The sequence below is a fragment of the Salvia hispanica genome, chromosome 2 (genome assembly GCF_029641045.1).
Source record: "Salvia hispanica isolate PSC_SH4W2 chromosome 2, Shi_PSC_v1, whole genome shotgun sequence".
Taxonomy (NCBI): Eukaryota; Viridiplantae; Streptophyta; class Magnoliopsida; order Lamiales; family Lamiaceae; genus Salvia; species Salvia hispanica.
Window position 1 is genome coordinate 56,307,276 of NC_142693.1, and position 18,322 is coordinate 56,325,597.

Here is an 18,322-nt window from a genome sequence, read left to right on the forward strand (position 1 = left end):
AAGTTTACAGTTTCGATTTTTGAATTTTCAATTCAGTTTATTTTCGTGTAATCTCTTATTCTTCATTAGGTCGTATTACGCACATTTAGTGTATCTTTGTATCACAGTAATTTCACAACAGAAAATAGTATTTGGTTGACAGGTAACATAGTATCGTTGGAAGCACAATTTGATTTATATGATTAAACTTGTTGTATGATTTGATAGAATTGTTGGGGGATACTATCAAAATTTATATATTGGTTGATATCAGATTGAGAAATATAATATGAATACATGTTGTACACTTGTACTACGTTCCAAGTACTAAAGTTATTACTTTGCGGGGGTGGCGATATAGATTAAAGTTTTAGAAAGTATTCTAGAATTCGTTTACACTACGAGATTTTAAAGCTCATCCCTTCTTCTCTCTTTGGAAGAGTAATGTAGCGAGGTACGCTTGTTGGGCAACTGCGCATATCAATTCACTATTTAAGTTAGAGCGGTTTACGTAGCATGTTTAGTTAAGGATCTTTTATATATATAATTGAAAGGTATTTGTTATAGCAGGTTGCTAATTATGTAATACTTCAATTGTTATGTTTTAAGGAAAGAAAATACTAGTAATAAATGGTATATAAACATGTACTCCCTCCGTCCCAAGGAATATGACCCATTTCTTGGGTGGCATGGGAATTTATGCAACTTTATTTTATATGTGAGAGTAAGAGAAAGGGAATAAAGTAGAGAAAAATGTGTTTTCATTTTTAATAATAGGTCATTTTAGTTGAGACAAACCAAAATAGGAAAGTGAGTCATCTTTAATGGGACGGAGAGAGTACTTCATAAGAGATTAAGCACATTAAAGTGTGACTCCACTTATTCAATTTAATTAATTGAACAAGGGGTGTTACATTTGGGACGGGGGAGTATAATATGTAAATTAGAGAATCAACATTTTGATAGCAAAATGGTGTGCAAATTGCAGAATATACAAATAATATAACAACCAAGGGCGCATATCACCCGACCCGGTCCTTTGCATTTTGTCTCGTTGTCCACTTCAAATCATGTGCATATACACAAATAACTGTTAGTTACCCACATTTTGAATGGGCATGGAGCCGACCCGGTCCATTGCAACCTGTCATCGATTTTTAATGCTAATATTAGTATGAGTTATTTTAATTAAGTTGTACATTAGTGGAGTACAATATTTTTCTTCATACTAAAGCCATGTTGATTTTAATAATATCAGAATTTAATCTAAATATTGAGCTCTATGATTTAAACAATATTTTGCATTACTTCTTTTTGCAAATTCAATAATTAGTGTTACATATACGGAATATATTTCATCCAAAATATTTTATATTCCCCCGTCCCTAATAAATAGATAACATTTGAAATGGTACGGGTTTTAATGCATAATTGGTGAAGTAATAGAGTCATGGAGACATAGAAAAAAAAGTAATTGAAAGATTGTTAGTGGAGAATGGGTATTACTTGATTAGAAAGAAAAAAAAATTCCTTAAATAAAATTAATCTGTTTTTAAGAAATATCCAAATTAGCAAATATGATCTATTTTTAATAGAGAGAGTATTTTATAATAGTACATATTTCACAAAGCTCAGTTGTATTGGTAGCTTAATTTTCTAGAGTTCCGATTTAATGGAAAGAATATTCTTTTATTCAAAGGAAGACTCACCATGATTATCTAATACAATCATCCTCCGTTATTAAATATGTCATATTATACAATCTACCTCCTTAGTTAAATATTTTATATTTCTATTTTAGACCATTACTCATTAAATATTTTATTTCATTTTTAATAATTTAGTAAGTACTTCATAAAACATCTGTTTTTATTATAAAATTAATATTTTATATAAAAATAAATATAAAAATTCATTAACTTTTTACCATCTATTTTCATGCACGTTTTTAATAAGATGTGATAAACCAAAATAGACATTTATTTATAGAATCAGAACATAGGGACGTGTTAAAATGACAACCCCTCTTAAAATAACATCATACCACCATTTCTAGCCAATCATTTGTACGCGTGGACGAATAATCAGCTGTCATGTGGCAATCATAAAAAATTCGCAAGAGTAAATTTACGCGGACTGCAACATCCAATACTCTAGACTGCAATATCAAGTACTCTAGACTGCAAGGTGACGCGGCCTGCAATATCCAATACGCTGGACTGCAATATCCAATACGCTAGACTGCAATCTATAGATTGCAGTCTAGCATTTATACTATTGCAGTCTAGCATATATAATATTGCAGTCTAGCGTGGTATCATAGTGTCACTTTAAAAATGTTGTCATTTTAACGCACCCCATTAATAATCAATTTGAGTCGGTATATAAAAGAAGGAAAAAATTAGATTTACTTCTTTTTTAGTACTCCATTTGACAATCTATTATTGAAACCATGATAAACACTTGATAGAAGCAACCACACTGAATTACATGATCACATCACATTCTTCGAAAACGACACATTGATTTATTTAAAATCTAGTAGTATCGATCTTATCTTAATTAGCAGAACCACATGTCTTTCTAATTATCCCATTTCCGCCGGTTAAGGGTTCGATATCTCCCATTTTGATCATGGAGGCGCCGAAATCCGATTGGAAACTCCTCGGATTGTTGATGTATCCCTGCACAATGCTGTCGCTCGATCCGCCGCTGAAGAGAACTTGATCTGATGCCAGCAGCCCTTTCAGCTGAACCAAATTCCTGAAATAATTGTTGTCGAACGAATTCGGCGTCACCAGATCCAGAGGCGCCAGATTGTTATTGCCGCCGGTCTGAGGACACCCCCGCTGCCGCGTGCTTGCGAATCCGGGGTCGATGCTGGTGTTGCTGTAGATCCTGGCCCGGAAAGTCGCACATCGAGCTTGGCCGATTGTGTGTGATCCTGCAGAATTGTTTGCATTTTAACGCACTCTTATATATATTTATCATGGTAATAAATAATCCATTCGTCTGGTAACACTATCCCACTTTTGACTTAGCTTGGATTTTAAAAGATCTTTTGACTTTGTAAAAAGAAGGTGAGTAAAAAAATTAATGGAATATAAGTTTTATTTTTATATATTAGTTAATTATGATAAAATGTAGCAAATTGATTGAGTTAATGAAATGTGAGTGTATTTTTTTAAAAATATTGAAAGTGAAATAAAAAATTTATAGTTGAACGGACAAAAAAAATGAAATATTTAATACCAGCAGAGAGAGGGATTAATGATTAGTACAAATACCTGACAAAGCAACCATATCTCTTTCGTTTAAGTTTTTTCTTGCAAAGTTGGAAATGAGGGTTTGAAGAGAATCGCTGCCGCGAGGAAGATCGGTTTCAGCTTGTGTTCTGGAGGCGAAGGTGGTGGAATCCCTCCTCCCTAGCTTCACGGTCCATGATTGCCCTCCAACAGCCACCGTTGCATCACGCGCCGCCACTGTCAGCACGTCCGCGCAAGACACCACGCCGGGGCATATCGCCTCCACCGCCTGCTTCGCGGCTTCCACCACTTCGAACCCTCTAACAGAGTTGTTATTCTGCAATGCTACTCTTTCTCCCGTGTTATCATCCAATAGGATTGAGCCATCACATCCCTAATAACAATGACAGGTTAACTATACATATAAAGTTGAGGGCCCTTATCAATATTATTTTCTGTGTCCATCACTGCACATAACGATATACTCCTTTCATCCCACTCTAAGTTGATCATGTCTAATTCGGCACACAATTGTATGTAGTGTTGTTTTATGAGTTTAGTGGTGAAAATAAAGTAAGAGAGTGGTGTTTCTAGATACTATATCTAGAAATGTGTCATTTAGAGTTGGACATCCCAAAAAGGAAAATGTGTCACTTAGAGTGGGATGGAGGGGGTACTACTAACATATGATCGTGAAAGTGAGAGAATGTTAACCTGAACGAAGCAGTCGTGGAAGTGGAGGCGGACGAGGGACGCGGCCATCCTCCGCTCCCTTGACACGGCCTGCCGGATGGAGGTCCGGATTGTACTCAGCGCATTGGAGCATGTACTATCGTAGAATGTTGAAGATAGTTGTGCCTCACATGGTACGTTAGCAATCAAGGCTATAACAAGTGTAACAACATAATAATAATTGGATGAAATCATCGTGTTAATAAAGTAGACAATTTAGTATTTGGATTGATGATTGGGGAGATGATTTGCTAGCTCTATTTATAGAGGAAATAGTTTGAAGATTTACTATTACAACTTAAACGTGACTGATTCTTGCATGGCTGAGTCGTTATCTGTGTTTGAAAATTATGCAACGTGTAGTAGTACTAATACTTTTCAAAATTTTGCCGACTACTTTAACTGTTTGTGTTTTCTTTGGTTTGAATTTTCTCGAATTTTCTCACTCGTCACACTGTTTTTAGATTGTGATTAGTTTGCAGGATTAGATAAGCATTAATTATGAAATTGATGTGTAGTGATAACTTTATTAGTGGATAAACAGGTTTATATATTTGTAGTGGTGTTGAAGTTGCCAGTTCTATTAGTTTTATATATTAGATCAGTTGAAATTTACATGAAAGTTTTTATTTAATGATTATCTCATTTGTAAAATTTCATATTCTTCAAACCAAAGATTGCAATATAGTACTCCATTTGATAGTGACTTCGAGAATAGGGAAAAATCCAACTATCCTAACTTTGGATTCCAAAGTAGTCAATCAATCTACTATTTGCTAGTTAGCATTATAAATCAATTTCTAAATAATTTTCAATTTTATTGTAACATCCCACTTTTTCGAACTCTAATTTTAGAGCCGTAAAATTTTTATTGATGACGTGGGAGACGTGAATTAATTGACGAATGAATTTATTGCATGAGTTCTTATAACCAAGTCGCGTCTAGGGTTGAGTTTGAGTTGAAAAGTCAAACTCGTTGAGTATATGACGTGGCTTATGAATATTTGAATTAAAGGTGAAATTATGTGGTGAATTATTTGTTTAAGGGTGAGTGAGATTATTAGGATATTTCCATAAATACTTTAACCACATTTTTATTTCGAAATTTTCGACCCCTATGTTATTCAAAGGAGATTTTTGAAAATCTCCTATTTATGGGAGAAGAGATTATTCTATTATATTATTTGATCTCTTATTTATTCTCTTCCATGAATAAATATAAATATTCTAGCAAATTTTACCATACCTCAAGGAGATCTTGCCATATCTTATTTTAGTTAATAATTAAAATCTATTCCTTATGGGAGAACCCATATACACGCCTATTTCCAATATTTGGTGGGAGATTTATTATTTTATTTTGCTCCGTGATATTTTATTCTACTCTGAAAAATATACCAAACAAAATCTTGGCTAAATAAAAGCCAAGGATTTTCGAAAATCCCTTAATTTCCTACCCAAATTCACGCCACTTTTTCTTCCTCTCTACTTCACAATATTTATTTTATTTAATTGTGGAGAATCAAATCTTCCCAAATATTCTATTTAATTACCTAAAGATTTTATTGAACCCTATAAATAAGAGCAAGACCTAACCCTAACTACAAAATTTTTCGCCTCCCACCCCATATCACACGCCTCCTCTCTCTCTCCCCTCTCTCTCAATTTTCTTCTACTTTCTCCAGTAATTCTTTATCTTTTAAGAAGAACTAGAGTTTGAGCCTCAAGGATTGTTGAAGAATCAAGTCTCTACTTTGTTTCTACCATTTGTTTTGGCAAGAAAAGGTACCTACATATTAATCTCTCTTCATCTAACCGATTAATCGGTATTCTTGAACCCCCCATGCATCTAGATTGAGTGAAAGTGGGTTAAATGGTATATGGAAAATATGTGTGTGCGTGTGTGTGTATGCATGCGTGTGTGTGCGTGTGTGTATGTGTGACACGTGAATAACCCTCATGTGTGACATAAGTTGATGTTAGATCTAGGATTGTTGAGTGAATAAACTTATATGATGAACGTGTCTTGGTTTTGAATGATAAATGTAAACCGGATCGGTGGGAAAAAGGGGAAGCATTGGGACATGCATGATTTAGGAGTTGATGTTGAAGCTAATACATGATATGTGCATATGTGATTGAAAGGTGAAACTTTGGTTGCGAAGCCGGATAACAAAAGAGAGAAACGTACTTGAAATCTAAGCAGTCAAGGTGGACTTTATTCTTAAACTCTTTTATGTTGCAAATTTATGAAAGTGGAGAGATAAGGGTGGTTTAAACTGTTATGTCATGCCTGTGATTATTTTTGATGATGTTGTGCGCCTGATGCCTAGTTTGAGAGTTCGCTCCATTGGGCCATAGGGCTATGGATATGTATAAACGAATTCGGGTCTGAGTAGGGCCGCAAATCCTACCAGGCTAGTGTACACTGTGGGATCGGGAGCCATCCTTGCTAGTCGGCCGGTCTCGTGGGCGAAAAGTGTGGCCACACTTTCGCCGCACCATGGTAATGTTGTGATTGTGGAAATTGATGAGGAATTGGGGAGTTTGTTTGACTGACCAGTCTATGAAAATATTTTTGTGATACTCGATGATATTTATTTTGATAACTGTAAAACTCGAGTTCTCTATGGTAAGGTGGCATAATAAATAAAAGGTTTTGGCAACGAGTTCACTGCGTATTTCAAAATACTCAGCCCTGCATGTGTTTTCCTTATGTGCAGGTTGAACGGCGACGAGCGGTGGCGGGTGTTGAGCACATTAATAAAATAAGATGGATATTTTGAACTTCGAGTGTAGTTGTGTCTTCATACATAGCTTCACTTTCTCTTGGTTGCTTCCGCTGAATTTTTGAAACTTATTAGTATCATTTGGCTATTTTGAACTTATTCCTTTCGGTTTAGAAGATTGAGACATGTTGTGGTTTATTGTTTAATCTATGTCGAACCCTTGACTTTTGATCATAGTTTTTGGTATCTAATCTTCATTGATTTTTTTCTTGGTTAAACCGTTGACTTATTGCTTTGATAGTTTGTTTAATACCTTGGTCAAATCTCTTTAAATGAAACTCTAGCCTATGTTTTTATTGCTTTTAAGTCCGTTTTGGTAGCAGTCGCCGTATTTATTATACCCTAGAAATCCGGGCGGTTACATTTATACTCTCTCCTTCAACTCAAGTTAATCCCATCTTTCCATTTTGAGATACCACAAATATTAGTCTTTTATCTTAAACCTGAAAGTTTTCTCAAATTATTAATAATAGTGTAATCTTTTTTTTCTTTTTCTCTCGTATTTTGTTCATTTTTTTCCTTCTTTTTCTTACTTTATCAGTTTTTTATTAAACTTGTATCATCCGCCCATAGGACTATTTTCGTTGACGGAGAAAATAACATGTGCTTTCATTATATTATTCGAATGCTGTAATAAAGTGAGTTGAAAAAGTTGGTGGGATGAGGATCCTGCTTTTAAAATATTAGTTTTATAATAAAATGTGAGTATGAATGAGTTAGTGGAATGTGGGGTCCACTACCAAAAAATAGTAAAAAGTGAAGTGTGTCAAACTTTCAGGGACATACTGAAATGATAAACTGTATCAAACTTTCAGGAACGGGGATAGTATATAGTACTGTATCCAATTATCCATTAGACCTCACCTAATAGTAAGCATTACTTTACTCCCCCGTTTCCTCGCTAAGTCATGGGGCGTAATTTTTTGACATGAGTTTTAAAAAAAATATAGTGTTTCTAATTATACGGAGAGAATAAAATAAGATAATAGAAAAAATAGAAAGAAAAAATATAAGAGAAAAAATGTAAAAGAAAAGGAAAGGACTCACGTAGCTTAGGAATCTTTATAAATATGGACGTGGTCTTTCATAATAATTAATCCACGAAGAAAGTATTATCGTTCGCCTTTCCTTTGGAACAATTAACCTTGAAGTAACTCAAGTTGAAAAATCAGTAGTGTTTGAAATAAAGAAATTGATTATCGCCTTTTTCTCTACTCTCAAGTGGAGTAAAAAGAAAGAATAAACAGCAGTCAGAAATTTGATCATTGATTGATCAATCATAGTATGCCTATTGACATCGAATGTAAAATAAAATTTTAAATGTTGTACTATATACTCCCTCCGTCCCACTTAAAATGCAACATTTGAGAATCGGCACGGGATTTTATGTAGTGTTGTTTTGTGAGTTAATGAAGAGAGAGTAAAGTAAGAGAGATGAAAAAATAGAGATAGAGTTGTTTCCATTTAAGAAAACGTTTCATTTTTAATGGGACAACCAAAAAAGGAAAACGTTGCATTTTTAATGGGACAAAGGGAGTACTACTCTGACATTATATACTTTCCGACTCCAACTTCCTGTCTTTTTATCGGTTGCCCTCTTTAAATTGATTGTACTTCAAAACTCTACAAACTCATCAACATTTCAAATTATAATTAACTAACTCAAATACTTAAACAAAACATCTAAATCTAACGAAAATAATCACTGAATATCACTCAAATGCTGAGTTTATCAGGACTCGGGCTCGTTGATTCTTTCGAAGATCCAGCTGTCTAATCCCCTAAAGGGAACTGGATGAAAATGACTTCGCCGGCCCATATGCACATTTCTATTTCTAATACTCTCTCCGTCTCACGATAAGAGTTTTATTTTGTCATTTTGTTCCATCTCACACTAAGAATTTTATTTCACTTTTATCATAAATGATAAATAGGTTTCACATTCTACTAATTTATTACACTCACATTTTATTATAAAATTAATACTATCTTTGTTCTACCCAAGATGTCCACAATCTTGAATGACACGGAGTTTTAGGAATACTCAATATTGTGGACATCTCTTTATTACGGTATAATAAAGAGAGAAAATGTAGTTGGGTGTTTTAGTGAGGAGAGATGAGAATGAATTTGTTTTCAAATATAAAAAAGTTGACATATTAAGTAGGACCAACTAAAAAGGAATGATGGACATCCACAGTGGGAAGAAGGGAGTATATATATAAGCGGGGCTTATATTGCACTAACTTATTTAGTCCATTTTTTCACATTTCATAAAATTCGTGTCATAACTAAATTGGACTTTTATTGTGGAATGGAGGAAGCGCTAGTTAGATGTCTGCTGGTTCTTTTATCCAAAGAATGATCGCCAAAATTTTCAAAATCTTGAAAATCAAAACCTTTTCACATCGTCTCTCTTCTTCAGCTTTCTATCACTCCCCTTCACTCTCACATGTATTATAAAAGAAGGGAAAATGAGTAATTGTTTTCAGTCGCATGGCCAATTAATTCCCTTGCAGTCGAAGCAGCATTTCCAAGGAACAAGATTTGGATGCCCAGGGGCCAGAGCTGTGATCAGAGGCAAAAATGGGATGGGACCACTTTCTTCTAATAGACTAAAAATTCTAAGTTAAAATAATTTTAATCATTATTTAATTTTAGCTAGTCTATTGGGTAACCCGATATGCCCAAAATACGTGTACTTGAACCTGATCCTGATACCTATAATTTCGGACATCAGATACCAAATACCCAATAATTTTTGAATCAAAGTTGGTTAATATTCCCTCTGTCCAATAGTAGATGTCACACTTTCCTTTTTAGTTTGTCCCATAAAAGATGTCACACTTCTTTTTCTGAAAAAAAATTCTCTCTCACATTAATATAAATATATTATTTTCTCTTTTCATTTAACACAAAAAAAAAATACCTCCTAAAATCTCGTGCCAATCTCTAAGTGTGACATCCTATAAAACGGAAGGAGTACATGATATCCGAATGGACAGTCCTACTAAAATGGAACAAACCATTCAAGTTTAGGTAAAACACTATCTAATGGATAAAGGATATGCAAAGGTAGGATTAAAATATAGAGTAAAAGAGACATGTAATGGGAGGATTAAAAAATAGAGTAAAAAGGTAAGAGTTTACCTTGTACTCGTTCTCTTTCTTTCTTTTATTATACTCCAATCGTAAAACTCTTTCTTTTTTTAGTCCATCCCATGAGAATAGTTATTTTTTTATTTTGAAAAGTCTTTTTTCTTTAGTGGTACTTATTCTCCACTTACAATACCTTAATTACTTTTTCTCTCTTACTTTACCAGTTTTACTTAAAACTCGTGCAGAACTCAAAGTGCATATTCTTTGGGGACGGAGATAGTACTATTTTAGTTGAAAATATTCTCCATCTCGGTGATAAAAACATCTTTTCTATTGATATCTAATTACCATAAGTCTATTTTATATTAAAACTCGTGCCGAACCCAAAGTGCATATTCTTTGAGGACGAATGGAGTACTATTTTAGTTGAAAATATTCTCCATCTCGGTGATAAAAATGTCTTTTCTATTGATATCTAATTACCATAAGTCCATAACTAACTAGGTATATTTTTATGTGAAATTTGTTTTAGTTTTTTCTTATTATAGAGAAGTCGTCGATCAATATATGATTTTTTAAGTTTGTTTAGTTTGTTATCGATATCTAATTACCATAATTAACGAGGTATAATATGGTGTGAATTTTATTTAGTTTGTCTTGTTGTAAAGAAGTCGTTGTGAAATTTGTTTTTTTTTCCTTATGCATTATATCGTTGATTGATAGTTTAGTCCATGCATATCCTCTTTTAGTAAAAGAAAAGCATATCCTTTAGAAAAAGAACCTATTGTGTCATAGATAAATCGGTCTGACTAGTTGTGAGTGTTACATTAGTTAGTTAATTAGTATTACTATTAGAAAAGGACAGATTAAATTATTGACTTTTCTTTGAATATTAATCGAATTTTTGCATTATTGGATTGAAAACACTATCAAGTAGTATCAATTTTAAGAAAATGATGGATTATGTTATTCACCTTTATTTGGATATTAGTCTTCGGTTACATTTAAAACGGTAGGTGATGACTATCAAAATGTCTAATATAGCAGCCTAAAACTTAAACATCCCATAAATTAATATCATGTGCCTGTATAGATAAAACATGAATAGTAAAGTTGTAATTGCCTACTTTAGTTGTACTACTTGTTAAAAAAAGCATAGAGCATAACTTGCCCAACTCCTATTGGAATTGTTACTTTCTATTATTGAGTAATGAGTAGTAGTATATGATTTATATTGACAATTTAGTTTCTATAAATTCCAGATGTTAATAAATAAGAGGGAGTACAATATATATTCTGATATTTGAAAAAAAGATTGTAGGAACTTCAGTGTGTAGTTTGAATAATCAAATATATGATTTAAACACGATTTTTAGGAATATGTGAAACAAGGTTAATCATTTAAAAAAAATATGTAATAATAGAATATGTAATAGAATTAATAGTAAAATAAGACACGAGCCTTTAATCAATTTGTAAGGATTAATTGGTTGTAAATCCATTAATTAAGTGAATTTTGAGTTTTACCATAATTTATAAGTTTGATGTATAAATACGTACATAAATTTTTGTGTATAATGGAAGTTCCACCCTCTCGAATTGCAACCAAAATTGATTTGGCATCGGAAATAGATAACATGTAAAGTTCAAATACCAAATAATATCCTTTTAATGTTTAAAATTTAAACTAAAATAATTACTCCTATTATTTAAACCCGACACATCATTATCATTTCTATAATAAGATGAAGAAAAAAATCAAATCAACATGATTTGTGTTGAATTTGGCACATCTTCTATTTATGAGAAGACGTTGCTTTTTATTTACATGAAATTAAAATCTAGGACAAATTTCAAAATACACTAAAGTACATATAGTATTTAAATATCACTTTTATAGATTAGGAAAAACCCTGAGTTCAATAAATAGTTCGCGGATTTACAATCCATTAATCCGATTTGTAATTTATATCAATAATTCAAACCCAATTTATGTGTAATGTGTACAATATGTGTATTGTTGGTATTTGTGTGTGTTTGTTTGTAGTTGTGTGTAACATGTGTGTTGTATATATGTGTGCTGTATTTGAAAGATGTTCCATGCTACACCTATTTTAATATCTTAATAAACGATTTGTGATGAATGTCGATATAATTTTAAAGACTGAACTATAGACTAAATTATGGCCATTGGATCTAGTTTTTTTATGAGATGTGTTGATGTGTCAATCTTCATTACAAACTCATTTTAATTCATTATAGTAGGTTTATTACTTCATTCTGGTACGTAATATCTTGAAACTATTACTTACTTCCTGTAGATTTTTTTTAAATGATTAACACATGCCTCATTCGAATTCATTGAACTGAATTTTTACTTTATTCACTTTAAAAAATACTTCATTCCAATAGGTTAATTACTTCATTGGACAAAGTTTTTACTTCATTCCAATAGGACCTTCAGTATGACTTCAAATACTTCACATACTTCATTCAAATAGTTTATTATATCATTTCATGTGTTTATTACATCATTCAATTAGGGTATCCTACTGGAATGAAGTAATAACCTACTAGAATGAAGTAATATAATATTCTGGAATGAAGTTAAATCCTCCTATCATGTTATGACTTATTTGCCCTGGGCTGAAGTAAAATAGCCTTGTGATGAAGGCGAAAATAATTTATACATTTGCGCATCTAAGGAGTGGATTTCCATATAATAGGACTCCTTAATGAACATTTCAAATCCATATCCTTAATTCAACGGTATCAAACGCTCACTTAGTTGAAAGGTTCCAAATCAACCGTGTCTAAATCACAAGTTGGGTTAAAGAACAATTCAACTTAAGTTGAAAAACTTGATAAATAAGCCCACCACAAATTAATGCAGCTGAACATGTCACAAATGAATTTATGCCTTAACAGAAAAAATGTACAGTAACAGAAAAGAACAATTCAAGAAACTCTATCAACAAGAACAAGTCTTGAAGCAGCATATACCATATTTATCTAGAGTACCACATACCACCACCCTCCAAAGCCAAGTGAAAGGAGCTTCTCAAATTTTCATTACAGCAGTGAATCTCATTTACATGTCGCCGGGAGGTCTTCATACTTTGAGCAGTTCCTGAAAGATAACAACAATAATGGAGTGGAAATGATAAATTCATAACATAAAAGAATAAGTGGCTACTACCAAATTTACTGCTGATGTGATGACCAAGAAGTTGATATGGACGAATTGATAACACAAAAGCTTACATTAGACCCGTCTATAGAGAGACTTTCAACCTTGTCTTACAAGGGGAGAATAGATGTTATTATAAGGATGCAATTTTGTTAACTAGATGTTCCACCCTGCAGGAAACGAGTGACTCCCCTGCCTCCCAGTGCAGAGTGGTAGGAGTCTGTATTTCCATACTATCATGCTTTAACAAGCAAGAAAAGACGATGCAAGGAGATATACCTTCTCTTTCTGTTTGAAGATTGATTCAATCTTCTTCATGTACTCATCCGTCACTTTCTGCAAATGGTGAACCGAAATTATCAACGAAGTTTTGGAGCCCTGAGATCTAACAAATACGGGATAGAATAACAAAAAAGGGAAAAATCGCGTACTTGTAATAACGCACAGAAATTGAGAAGAAAGTTGTGTATATATAAAATGAGCAATTTAATATTTCTAAGGTAAATAAAAGGCCAACAACAATGGACTTCATAGAATTATCAGAACACTTCTCTTTAGCACAATTTATTGATTACCCAGATATATTATGTTTCTTTATCAACATGGCAGTGCTCAATTTGGGTTGTAACAATGTGACAGATTGAAGACGATGACAGAGGAGTTTCTAGCTGTTTCAAACTCTTCTTAGTATACTTATAGTAGTAACTTAAATTGGTACCTGCAAATCAGCAGACAGGTCCTTCACATTATCCTCTGAGAGCTTCTTCTCCTGTAAGATGTCACAGGTTACAGAATCATGACATGGGGAGGGAAGGGGGTGCGAGAGAGACATACGAGTAGATTTTTTAGACCTTCTCAAGCTTCTCATAAGATTTGATAGCATCTCTTCTAATACTCCTTATGGCAACCTACAAACAAGATGAACTTAATGATTGTGGACTACAATTGCATGGGAGAATTATTTTTAGAAAAGGGAATCCAAAGTTGTAAATGGAGCAACTTAGCATTAACCTATTTATTTATATTTCCAAAGCTTACCTTGCCTTCTTCAGCCTGCTTAGCCACAACCTTTGACAACTCCTGCATAAACATAACAAAAAGCATATCAAGAGAGAAGGATCCTAAACGAGTCATATTGACAATTCTACGTTCACAAGAAGGTTTTTATAAGACAATTCACATCCAATTCCAGAAAGGCAGAAACCATTTGGATAAAACAGACAATAAACCCTACAGAAACCCATTCACTCAGCTACAATACCTTCCTCATTATTTGGTCAATAACGACTTTATCATAGACAATTCACGACCAATTCCACAAAGAGACAATTCACGACCAATTCCAGAAAGGTGGAAACCATTTGGATAAAACAGACAATAAGCCCTACAGAAACCCATTCACTCAGCTACAATACCTTCCTCCTGTCTGATGTGAGTTGTGGTATAGACAACCTAATAACGTCTCCGTCATTATTTGGAGTCATCCCAAGGTCAGAATCAATAATTGCTTTCTCGATAGACTTCAAGCTGTAAACAACAAGACAAACTAAACATAATTTGATAAACCACAATATATAGCATGTGACAGCCAGTTGAAGCAAACAAGTATGGGAAAGATAATCTCCATACCTTGACATCAGATTATTTAATGTAACAGTAAATCCAAAGTTGAATTTGATCCTAGTTTCCCAGCAATGACAAAAACTCAACAGAGACCATTATCTCATGGAGGTCCTACCTAACAAGGAGTCACTTTTCTTTCTGTTAATTTACATATGTGTGCGGGATGGACAAAACATGGTGTATTCACTAAGCATTTCACCCAGTTTCTATGCCAGTTCACCTCGAATGTCAATTCTAAACGACTGATTACAACTTTTTACAAATGTACTATCTACACATGATAAGGTGTATACCTGGATTTGTCGTAGGGCTGCACCAATATGGAACTTGCATCTGGAGTACTTATCTGAGCTATGCTCTTCAAAACAACTGGTGTTCCATAATACTCTACCTAAAAAGACGGTGCAAAGCGGGAAAAGGCAATGAAAAAACAATATGCAGTCATTTCTAAGAACGCAATATGCGGCAAGAACACAATACATCTATCTTGAGCATATGGCGCCAAGACTCCTTTGAGGATAACTGAACCGTTTCAATCAAACATCATCACATGACACTTTCTCACAAATCATTGATGAGTTCTATTACATATACATGTGGCTTCTTCTCATGACACAACTGGTGCTCATTAAACAAATTCATTCTTTCAGATCATGGCATTGAAAATATAATTGAAGATAGGCTACACATGACTAGTACATTCATGCCCAGTGCTAGATTTTTTCATTAAGTAAATCATCAATCGACGGGCAAAATGCATTAACTAGGACAAGACTAGCAGCTATATCTTCAAGTGAGTAAGAAATGTTCTACTGCATAGAAGATTGACAGAGAAAGCACAAAATATGAACCCTAAATATGAATTCCTAGATAGGGTAGCATATATAATGCTCTGATTCAATAAAAAAACATATGGAATTCGAACGCCGTCGTACCTCAATTTTGTCTAGTATAGCTGGATTTGCCCTCCCTGTCCTAATCGAATTGAAACTGGATCTAACGTTTTCAATAGTCTTCTCCATCCTTTCTCTCTGATCAATGAATATCGTAGCTGCATTCTTAACTCGTTGCAGAACAGAAATGGTTTGATACGAAAAGTCACGAATTTCTTACAGCATCTTCTTCAATCATCGACTTCTCTGCTTCAATTTCCTCGAGAGTTGCACACCGCACTCCCAATCTAACATTAATGCAAATTCATCAAGTTAAATACTGACAAATCATTAGATATTTCACGAAGTCAGGTTACCTCTCCTTTACTGCGTGCTTGATGAATAAAGGTTTCGCAGAAACCCCTGCCGCCGCCATCCGAAGCTTGGCATAATTCGCAGACGCACTCCATGAAAGCGCATTTTGTAAACCTGCAGCAAATTCAACCTCAACGACGAGTTACCCAATAGAAACAAGTAAAAGGAGAAGTGTGACCTGGGAATGAGGTGCGAGTTTTAGGAGCAATGGAGGCATAGAAGATAGGCGAGAAGGTCGTCGCCATGGGAGATGATACCACACAACTGTTTGATGAAATGCTTCACTCAAATTTTCCCAGTAGTAGAACGTACAATTTCTTTTCTTTTGCACTAAGAGTATCCCCATTGGTGACATCCACCCAACCCAACCCCAATCAACTTTTGAACTAAATAATCATTTCTCTTTCATCCACATATACAACCCTCAGCTTATTAAAACTTTTACATCCATCAATGACTCCAACTCAACCCCAATACATATTTTCTTTTTCATATACTTTCAATCAATATAAATTTTATATTTATTCAAATATATTTAAAAACTCATATAAAATTATATAAATTATTTTATAATTCAAATTTATAATAAAAAATACACAAATAAAAGAAATACGGTACAATAATAGAAAATAAACAAACCAAATTACAAACTAAAGTGAAAAATAAGAAAGATTACTAAAAAAGATAAACATTACAAATTCAACTATTTGTGCCAAATTTATCCCAAATGTGCTCAATCAAATCATCTCGAAGGGTAATATGAGCTTCTCTATTGCGGAGTTGGTCTCGATTTGTTATATAAGAACACAAACTCCCAATCCGTTGAGTAGAGTAGCAAAAAGCTTCAGCATTTCCTTCTTGTGCTCTTGTAGGTGTATCTTCAAAAAACTCAGTAGGATCATAATAATTTTGATATGTATCACGTTCATCTTCTACTATCATATTATGCATGATTATACAAGCAATCATAATTTTTCCCATCAACATCTTGTCCCAGACAAGGCATGGCCTTCGCAAAAATGCGAAACGCGCTTGTAGGACTCCAAATGCTCGCTCAACATCTTTTCTGATAGACTCTTGGAATTGAGCAAACAACTTATGCTTTTGAATTTGTGGAGAAGCAATTGACTTCACAAATGCAGCCCATGCAGGGTATATGCCATCAGTAAGATAATATGCCCTATTATACTGATGACCATTTACTACGTAATTAACAGATGGTGCTCGACCTTCTAAGACATCATCAAAAACAGGAGACCTATAGAGTACATTAATATCATTGCACGAACCTAGAGTTCCAAAGAATGCAAGTCATATCCATAAGTCGTATGATGCAACAACTTCCAAAATGATCGTTGGTTTGCCACTTCTCCCTGTATATTGTCCAGCCCATGCGTTAGGACAATTCTTCCATTCCCAATGCATATAGTCTATACTCCCAATCATGCCTGGAAACCCACGTTGATCTGCTACATATAGAAGTCTAGCGAGATCTTGTTCAGTAGGTCTTCTAAGATATGTGGCACCAAAACATGAGATAACACCTTCAACGAAATGTATTAGAGAATCTCTCGTCACCGTTGAACTCATCCACAAATATTCATCAACGACATCAGATGATGTCCCATACGCCAGCACCCGCATAGCTCCGGTACATTTATGTAACGATGACAAACTTTGTCTCCCTGTAGCATCGCGTCTCTCTTGAAAATACTCATCATTAGCAGTAACAGCTTCGACTATCCGAAGGAATACAGATTTGTGCATGCGAAATCGGCGTCGGAAGACCTCTGGCCCATATGTCGGGTTGGGACTAAAGTAGTCATTGATCAAACGCTCAGCACCAATCTCGCGTTGCCTTTCACAATACCTTTTTCTAACTGTAGAAGCTTGAGCCCCCACAATTAGATTGTGATTGGCGGATAACATGTTCTCAACAATTGTATAGATTTGATGATTTTGTTGAGAAACTCGTTACTCCCATTCATTGAGTGCTATGATATTTGAATCATCAGAACTTGAATCCGATGAAAGTGATGAGTTTTCACCAGAAGACATTTTTTGGAGGTGGAATGAGTACTTGGTGGTATCTTCAAAAAATTTCCACCAGCTATGTATAGACTAAATAGATTTGCATGTGACACTAAACGCCAAGACATGTGAGACACAATTGCAGTAAAGCATGTGACCTATCTAATTTTTGCATGATAATGTATGCGATGACAAAACGTTTGAGTGGCACTGTGATACATGTGACATTTCAAAACTTTTGTCAGATAAAGAAGTGATGTTTGTAAAGCATGTGACACACAATTGCAGTAAAGCATGTGACATATCTAATTTTTGCAGGATAATGCATGCGATGACAACTCATTTGATTGACACTGTGATGCATGTGACATTTCAAAGCTTTTGTAA

At 34.1% G+C, this 18,322-nt stretch overlaps 2 protein-coding genes and 1 pseudogene across 3 annotated transcripts; all 3 read right to left on the reverse strand.

Moving 5' to 3' along the window:
• Positions 1-2,364: 2,364 nt before the first annotated feature.
• On the reverse strand, positions 2,365-4,193 carry LOC125214794 (lignin-forming anionic peroxidase-like). Its single transcript, XM_048115956.2, has 3 exons — positions 3,939-4,193; positions 3,267-3,618; positions 2,365-2,923 (listed from the first exon to the last, which is right to left on the reverse strand). Exons 1-3 carry the CDS (start codon positions 4,149-4,151, stop codon positions 2,538-2,540), a joined length of 951 nt encoding a protein of 316 aa, XP_047971913.1. The 5' UTR covers positions 4,152-4,193; the 3' UTR covers positions 2,365-2,537.
• Positions 4,194-12,744: 8,551 nt separating this feature from the next.
• On the reverse strand, positions 12,745-16,244 carry RRF (ribosome recycling factor, chloroplast precursor). 2 transcript variants are annotated; one of them, XM_048108707.2, is made up of 11 exons: positions 16,083-16,242; positions 15,907-16,018; positions 15,771-15,837; positions 15,593-15,688; positions 14,951-15,048; positions 14,450-14,561; positions 14,073-14,114; positions 13,886-13,942; positions 13,753-13,803; positions 13,314-13,370; positions 12,745-12,974 (listed from the first exon to the last, which is right to left on the reverse strand). In XM_048108707.2, the coding sequence occupies exons 1-11, from the start codon at positions 16,147-16,149 to the stop codon at positions 12,957-12,959; spliced, it is 777 nt and encodes a 258-aa protein (XP_047964664.1). In that variant the 5' UTR covers positions 16,150-16,242; the 3' UTR covers positions 12,745-12,956. The 2 variants fall into 2 exon arrangements, 1 of the variants encoding a protein (XP_047964664.1); XR_007174303.2 differs by lacking the exon at positions 12,745-12,974 and having other exon boundaries at positions 13,308-13,370; positions 13,869-13,942; positions 16,083-16,244.
• Positions 16,245-16,603: 359 nt separating this feature from the next.
• On the reverse strand, positions 16,604-17,962 carry LOC125198046 (uncharacterized; annotated as a pseudogene).
• Positions 17,963-18,322: the final 360 nt, after the last annotated feature.